Source organism: Phacochoerus africanus, chromosome 3, assembly GCF_016906955.1.
Source record: "Phacochoerus africanus isolate WHEZ1 chromosome 3, ROS_Pafr_v1, whole genome shotgun sequence".
Lineage (NCBI taxonomy): Eukaryota > Metazoa > Chordata > Mammalia > Artiodactyla > Suidae > Phacochoerus > Phacochoerus africanus.
In genome coordinates, this window is record NC_062546.1 from 122,477,062 (window position 1) to 122,485,598 (window position 8,537).

The 8,537-nt window shown below is 54.8% G+C and overlaps 1 protein-coding gene across 1 annotated transcript; it reads left to right on the forward strand.

The window, feature by feature from the left end:
• The first annotated feature begins 5,551 nt into the window (after positions 1-5,551).
• Positions 5,552-8,219, forward strand: AMER3 (APC membrane recruitment protein 3). Its single transcript, XM_047770424.1, is given in 2 exon segments — positions 5,552-7,848; positions 7,850-8,219. Coding segments are annotated over 2 exon segments (2,394 nt in total). The 3' UTR covers positions 7,947-8,219.
• Positions 8,220-8,537: the final 318 nt, after the last annotated feature.

An 8,537-nucleotide genomic window follows, 5' to 3' on the forward strand; every position in this document is an offset into this window, starting at 1 on the left:
TCCTCCCCAAAGACTGCGGCAGGCCATGGCACCAGCAGACCCCACACTGTGAGCAGCTAAAAGGGAAGCGCCTCATTCCTTCCCATTAACGATATAATCCGAAACCCAAGAAAGGCACTCGGCAGGGAAGGTTCTGGAACTCTGTTCTGCATCTCGAGATTGGCCAATCCCTTCTTGCAAGCCCGCTTTGTATCCTGGGTAGGACTCGTGACTGGGCCCTTGCGAGAGAGTTGGAGTTAAACGTGCCCCTGCGCTGAGAGCTGCGGGGGTTGGTGCACCGACACCTGAGCGCTCTAAAGAACACGGACAGTGGCGGGAGAAGGCGTTCCGGGGGGCAAGGGGAGACGACCCGCCGTCTGTCAGTCTGGGGTGCACGAGAGTCTGGGCCTGAGGGATGCAAAACCACAGCCCCGCGGGGAAGCAGAGAGGCACGGAGACAGATACCGGAATAAACACGAACAAAGCGAGACCAAGCGAGGTCCGGGCGGCGGCGGCGGCGGCGGCGCCGCACCTAGGCGACAGGACTGCCAGAGCAGCCCCCACACAGCCCCGCGCGCGTCACCTCGCCCACTACTGCGCGGGGGCGCCTCCGCGGCCGACTGGCTCCCGGCCGGGCTCCGCCCCGGCCAGGTCGCCCTCCCGTGGCTTAACTCTCGCGGGCCCGCCCCCTGCCGCGGCAGCGCAGTCCCAGCTGCAGGGAAAGGAGGGCGCGGGCCCTCGGCCGCCCCCCAGCCGGCGGGGGCGCGCGGCGCCGGGAGCTGACCGTGGTGCTGAGCGCGCGGCCCGGGCTCGGGCGCGGTTCCTGGCCCAGCCGAGGCGGCGTCTTGCGACACTCCGGGCCCCAGCGGTAAGTAGCCGAAGCCCTGAGGATATGGGCTTGGAGCGGGGGAAGGGAGTAATTTGAGAATTTGGGGGCGTTTTTCGCGCAGTGGACGGGCTGAGTGGAGGAACCGGGGTCTCCACTCTGTCCACTCCGCGGTGCCCTGTTCAGATTGCAGGATCTGGAGGCGATGACCCAGACCTGAAAAGGTCTGGACTAGGGAAGGGGGGAGCCCTCTCCCCGTGGATGTGGGGGCTGGGAAAGGACAGATAAGACTGGAGACCCATCTTCTCTCCACTGGGGCAGGCGAGGAACGCCCAGAGACTACCTTAGAGAAAGTGGACCGGGACCTTGGCTCCCCAAACGTCCCTTTGTCTCCCCAACGTGGGGGTTGGGTGAATTGGTGATGTTCTCACTGCAGATTCTATTTCTGCTTCATTCCACACACCCACACCCACCCCAGAACACAGAGGCTGTCCCTCCCCACAATGGCCTTCACTCCATTCATCCAGAAGGTCTTGGCCTAGACAAGGCAGCCTGTTACAGAAATAAACTATTGCCCCATACATAGCCTCTCCACCCCAATGTCCAGGATATCCCTGGGCGGGGCTCCCCTCAGAAGCTCCTGCTCTCTTATTACCACTCACCCTTTTCTATTTGATGTTTGTGATTTTCCTGGATATCAGGGTGGGGCAGGGGAAGGCAGGGTAAATACCAAAACTATTTGTCAAAATTTTTATATTTCCAAACTGTTTCTGTTGCATATATGTAGCTCCAGGGTTTATCCATGAAATATCCAGTCATTTTCATGTTTAAAAAGGAAACACAAGCACAGAATTACCTTACCAAAGGGAAAAGAAAATTCTCAGCGGTTGACTTAAAGTTAGTCTTCATATAGAAAAGCAGCAAGTGGAATTACTTCATTTGCTCAACTTGCGGTAAGTCTGTATGCATATGCAAGCTCTGTGTAAGATGCTGAGAGGAAAGGCTTTTACATGTGGGAAGTCTCTGCAGATACTTCTTTCCATTGGACCCTCTTCTGGCTCCTAACCTGCCCTCTTGTGACTGCTCTCGCTCCTACTTTACATTCTCACCCAAAAATAGTGATCTGTTAAAATGGAAAATTGACCCATGTCACTCACTCTTGATGGCTGGGGGATGGGAGAGTATCTCTCATTCTCCACTAAAGGGATGTTTATGGCAGGGTTACAAAGCAGAGTGTGCATTTTTGCAGCTGAGAACCTGGGCACATATGGCCTCTGCCCTCAGGAAATGACACAGCCAGCACCTGGCTATCCAGATTAGTCCCACTGTGCTCCTGAAATTCATCATGAAAGACGACTGCTCAGCCTGACACTAGTTGGGCAGTGGGTCCTCCGACCACTCAGGGAATGTTCAGTCATGTCACATATGGACCCTACATTTTCCATGAGTCAGGATCTGGTAAAATATTTTAACATGGAAACTGAATGGACTGAACACACAATGGATTTCACCTGATTGCGCCAGTATTTTGCAAGTCTCTGGTTCATTGTTCTGGACCTCAGGGCTTATTGTCCTATCAATGTACAAAGTGCTAAATGAACTCAGGGGGGACAGGGCCAGCAAAATAGTGACACTGGGTCTAGCCATCTATACAATGGCAGCTATTTTGAGGGACCATTTTTCCAACTTCAAAGTAAGGTGAAATTTCCAATTGTTCACAATTTTAAGTCAGTAACTACTCCAAGAATTAAGAAACAAATAGTTTTATTTATAGAAATCAATATCAAATAGGCCATCCTAGTTCCTGTAGTTACAGAATTCTGCACACAGTAAAATAATCTTTATTATATTTGGTTGAAGTTATTTCCCAGAATATGATAATAAAAAGATATTTCTAAAACATAGAAAAGAATAAGTGCAATAGAAATCTCATAGTGAATATCTCCAAAATTCCTTGCCGTAGAAATTATATTACCTTCAATTACAATTTTTCTAAATTTTTGTGAACTATACTCTTGCATTTAATCTTCATTTTCATTATGATTTCCAAAATTTCTCACAAAAACACATTTATTCTTTGCTTTTTAGATTTCCTATGAGGGGAAGATTGAGCTGTTGGTTCCCAGAATGTCTATGGCAGTTAAGAACACAGGTTTAGAATCATATGGGCTTGAGTTCAAATTCCGGCTCTGTCACTTACCACCTGTGTGGCTTGGGCCAATCCATTGAATTTTCTGAACCTTAATTTCTCCTTTGTCACATGGGGGTTATAGTAGTATGTCCCTTATAAGGTTATAGGACAAGCACTCTTCCTGGTTAGGTACATGGGACCAAGACTCATATTCAGATCCTCTGACTCTAGATCCCGGAAACCCGTCAGAGCTGGGGGAGGCCTTATCTAGGCTACAAAGGATTGTGGGGAGTGGAAATGGGGTCTGCAGGTGCAGGGTGGGAAAGGCTTGGGCACATGCCATCTGGCAGGAGGCAGAAAGGCAGCTTGAGGGATGGACACACAGTCTAGGATGCTGTCACCAAGAGCTGGGTTGCAGCCAAAGCCAAGCCTGAGCCCTGTGGCTTTTCCCAGCATGGTGCTTGCTCCTCCTCCTAGCCTCAGGCCAAAAGTCCCAGGTGTCCCTCTGCAGGGAAGGAAGCATTGCCCACAGGTGGAAGTAGGGTGGAGGCCAGTGACACTTGGCTTTAATGTTACCAGCTGGGCCAGGAGGCAGCCCCTCTACTCACATCTGGGACGTCATGTTGAAGCATTTCTGAGACTCTCTGGAGGAGACTGGGTATGAAAAGCACGCAGGCTGGTAGACCCACGTGCCTGCACATCTGTTCCATTCCTCCCCGCAGGCTGTGGAGCACTCCTTGTGGAGAACCAGTGAAACCAGCTCTTCTCTAATCGGTTCCTGGCCAGAGTGCCAGAGGATCAACCAGCAGGTGCCTCACTGGCAAGAAGAGGTTGAGACCGTGGGATAGACAGAGACTTGGAGCTGGCATCTGTGAGGACCATTGAGCCAGGATCTCATGGGGGTGCTCTTCAGCGCTGCCTGCCTTTGATGTGCTCTTGTGGTCTCCAAACTCACCCCAAAGGCAACATGTTTAAAACTAGACCCTTGCTTCTCTCCATCAAAGCACTTAGCACAGGCCCCTTCCTTGCCTTCGCTCACCTCTCATCCTCCCACCTGCTTAACTTTTCCTACTTTTATGGTTGCTTAACTTTTCCTACTTTTATGGCATGAATCTAGGCCTCAGTGTTTACGACTTCTGCTTCTCTTTCTTTTGCTTTTTTTGGGGGGTGGCCACACCAGTGGCATATGGAAGTTCCCAGGCTAGGGGTTGAATCAGAGCTGCAGCTGTTGGTCTATGCCACAGCAATACCAGATCAGAGCCATGTCTGCGACCTACACCACAGCTGATGGCAATGCTGGATCAGGATCCTTAACCCACTGAGCAGGGCCAGAGATTCAACCTGCATCCTCATGTATACTAGTTGGATTCGTTACTGCTGAGCCACAGAGGGAACTCCTGTTTCTCTTTCTTTATACAACTGCTGAATCCTGGTGTATCCTCCTTTGAAAAACCCTATGACTTCCTCCTCTTTTGCATGCTTATAACTGTAGTCTCCATCTAGATCTTATCTCCACATACTCAGCCCATTTGAGCTGCCCCTGGTGAGTCCTCTCTGCTCAGAGCCTCTCTCCTGATTTTAGTGCATCCTCCACTCAGACGTTAGATGGATGGTCTCAGCCCACCACCTTCATTATGCCACTGCCTCCACCTACTCACTCAGAAGACTTCCACAGCTCTTCATTGACTCAGGGTAAGGCCATCCTCCCCAGCTGTGCAGTGATGCTCAAGTTGTTAACACTCTTACCACCATCCCACTCCCCCACCCAGGGCAGGCATCAATAAGCGATTCCAGCACCCTTCTCCATTGACCTAAGACTGGGCATCAGAAACCTCTGCTGGATGGCGCTCCAGGTAGCAATGTCAGTGGGTCAGGAATAGCTCAGGCTGTGCTGTGTCTGATCCATCTGCCTATTCCTGGCCTCAGGCTTGTCTCCTCTCTTTTGCCTTCTGCCACGATGCTCTCTCTCTCTCTTCTCCCTGCTCCAGCTCTGCGTGAATCGTGAGGTGCTTGGCTGTGCCTCGCCTGCTGACCTCAGTATAGACTGAGTCTTGTTTCCTCAAACAAAAGCAGCATGTATCTTCCCCTCCCACTGATGGCCAACCACACCCAGCCCAGGAAGCAGGCTTGGGTTTCCTTTCAGCTTTGTCTCTTAAATGAAGGCAGCAACTGTTTGTTATTGACTCCTCTGCTTCATCCACTCAGAAGGGCTGTAATACTCCTCCTAAGGATATGGTCCTATTGGCAGTGTGTCCGGCCTGGAAATGGGAGTCTGACTTGCCCATGTAAGCTTTGAGAGGACACTTGAGGGACTAGCAGGGTCACAACTGCAGGAGCACCAGACTCCAGCCTGCTCTCATTTTGGCTCCTACTGTGTTCCTTTAGGCAGGTGACTTAATTTCTTTGGGTATCAGCTGGCTACAAAAGCTGGAGCAGAATGCCAGTGGGGCAGTTCCCATCTCCCTCCCCTCTGCCTCTAAGGAGGATCCAGGTTCAGCTGTGAGAATATGGAGTGGGGGAGGGGGTGGCAGTTGCAGGTCTTCTAGGGCCACGGGCTTCCATCTTGGGTACTGAGTCCCTCCTGCTTTTGTCCACAGCAGCAGGGGCCCTGCAGCATGGAGCTGAAAAGAGGAAAGACCTTTATCAAATCCAGCCTGCAGATTTCCCAGCAGAAACCCCCAGAGTCTGCAGCCACTGCACTGGCCAGGGAGGATGCAGGATCCTGGTCAGTCTCACGGGGAGGGCAGCAGTGGCCCCACAGTGAGAGGGGTCCCCAAGTCAGTCCCAGTGCCCAAGGATACGACAGATGCTCCGACAGGGGTGCCCAGCCAGATGCCGACAGGGGGCCGGTAGCTCCCTGTGGGGCTGCCTTCAAACTGATGCGGAACAGCAAGACTCACGACAGTATCCCTGGGGCTCACAGGGCTGCCCCCACAGCTACAGGGCAGCTGGTGGGCAGCGCGAGCTTCCCTGGGCCCCCCAGCAGCCAGCGCATGATTGACTACCGCCACTTCGTGCCCCAGATGCCTTTTGTACCAGCTGTGGCCAAGAGCATCCCAAGGAAGAGGATTTCCCTGAAACGCCCCAAGAAGTGCTTTCGAAACCTATTCCACATCCGCAGAAACAAGACAGAGAACTTGGCCTCACTGGCAGCCAAGGGGAAGGGCTTGTCCTCCCCTGAGGGCCCGTCAGAGGCTGGAGGGCAGCAAGGCAAAGCCTTCTTCCTCTTGGGCGAGGGGACAGGGCTGGACGGCCTGGGTCAGGACCTGTCTGACAGCGAGCTCCTGCCTGACTCCCCCTTCGACCTCTGCAGGGCCCTGTGTGAGGATGTGGCTTCCCTGAAGAGCTTCGACTCGCTCACGGGCTGTGGGGAGATCTTTGCAGATGAGAGCTCTGTGCCATCCCTGGAGCTGAATGAGGGCCTGGAAAGCCCAGCCCGGGCATCTCAGGCCCCTGACAGCAAGGCTTCCAGGGGTCCCTTCCAGGGCAGCGTGGAGCAGCTGGCATCACCTGCCCGGAACGAGCTGTCTGGCTTCGCCAAGTTCTGGGACCATGTGAATCACTCGGTGAGGCAGCAGCAGCGTGCCCTGCTAGGGCCCTGGCTGGGGGGCCCCCCAGGGTCAGACACAGACCAGCCCAGGCCCAGTGCCGCTGGGCTTGCTGAGCTCCCCTTGTACCCCCACAGCGGCTCCAAAGCCAGCTCCATAGACACGGGAACCCCCAAGAGTGAGCGGCCAGAATCCGTGTCCACGAGTGATGAGGGCTACTATGACTCCTTCTCACCAGGCCTCGAGGAAGACAAGAAGGAGGCCCCCAGCCCTGGCACACCTGCAGCCACCTTCCCCCGAGACAGCTACAGCGGAGACGCCCTCTACGAGCTCTTCTATGACCCTTCTGAGGGCCCCGGGGGCCCGAGCCTGGATGACGATCTATGCATGTCTGAGAGCCTGTCAGGGCCAGCCCTAGGGGCCCCGCTGTCCATGTGCAGCTTCCATGTGGGTGCAGAGGAGAACCTGGCCCCTGCGCCAGGCCCAGACCTGCTCAGCCAGGGCTTCTTGCAGAGCTCCTGGCGGGGCAAGGAGTGCCTGCTAAAGCTCTGTGACACCGAGCTGGCCATCACCATGGGCATCGTCAACTGGCTGCGCCGGGGCCCAGAGCGCCGCGCCTCACCTGCCTCGGTCCCTGGGGAACCTATAAGCCCCCCAGAAGGACTGGTGGAGAAACCGGGAGCTGGCTCTGGGAAGGTGGGCCTTGGTCCAGTGAAGATGGAGGACAGGGAGCCCCAGGCCTTAGAGGCAGGTAGGACCTCTGCGACCTCAGCACCCAGCAGGCAGGAGCTGTGGGCATGTTCAGGTATCAAGAGCCCACATGCCGGAGTGAGTGGGGTCCTAGCGGAGGCCAAGCAGAGGCCCAGCTCTCTATCCAGGGACCCCTCTCAAGAGTGTGTGCAGGTCTCTGGGGAAGAAGGGACACAAGGCTGCCCTGAAGGCTCATTCTCCTCTGTGGGGTCTGCAGCCTCCGAGGCAACAAACATGTCCAGCAAAAACAAGGTCCCAAACCCCTCTGCCTGGCTGGGCTGTCAGGAGCCCAGGCTGCCTGGGAACCTGGGCTGTTTCCAAGGAGCATGGAGGCCAGGTCTTGGGGAAAGCACCTTGGATTCAGAACTCACCCTGTCAGACTGCGTGGCCCAGGTGGCAGCTCTGCAGATCCACCCAGACTGCCAGCCCCCAAGGCAGAGCATGAGCAGTGGGCTCTGTGGGCAGCCTCAGGCCAGGGGCCCGGACATTCTGTAACAGAAACAGCCTAACAGCTTCCCTAACATGGCTGTCATTGGTGGCCTGTCCTCCCTGGCCAGCTCAGAGGACCAGAGGTGCCCAGGCCACATTCTGGACCTGAGCCAGCTCAGGGTGGAGCGATGCCCAGGCCTGTGGTTCTGTGGAGGACCGGCCCCTGCAGCTCAGCTCAAAGGTTATAGAGCAGGCTGCACCCAGGGGCCAACTGGACTTGTAGTCCCCCTCGGCACTCCCTGCCTGGCTGAGCTCTGGGATCACCTGCCAGGAATTCTGGCCCTTGCTTCCAACAGTCAGCCGAAGGGGCCCCACCCCTGCAAGTGCCCCAGAAAGCCTCTGCACCGTCCTGGACCATGAGAGCCTCCACTGCAACTGGCCAGAAATGGGGGCTCCTGGGCTGGCATGGCTGAGCCCTGCCTTTGGAACAGGCTTGTGTCTTCGTGGTAACATTCAGGAGAACCTAAGACTCAAATCCCCACCCTTTGTCCCTGAAGTGAGGACTATGATTGGGGGAGGGGTGGCGGGATTCAGGCATGTGGGGTGGGGCATTATAAAGTGGGGGCATCTTATGCCTAAACCCACCAGCTCAGACAGAACAGGGCCTGGGTACCTCAAGGCCAAGGACAGCTGCAAAGTTGCCAGTGCTCTCAAAATGTGCCTCACCGATTTCCCCACCAAAAAAATGGTCTCAACCCAGATGTGAAGCAGCCACATCTGGTCACTCATCATACAGAGGGAGGAACTTGGGCTTGAAACTGATGGGAAGGAAACAGTATATATTGTAAAGGGTACATATAGTGCAGATAAGTCT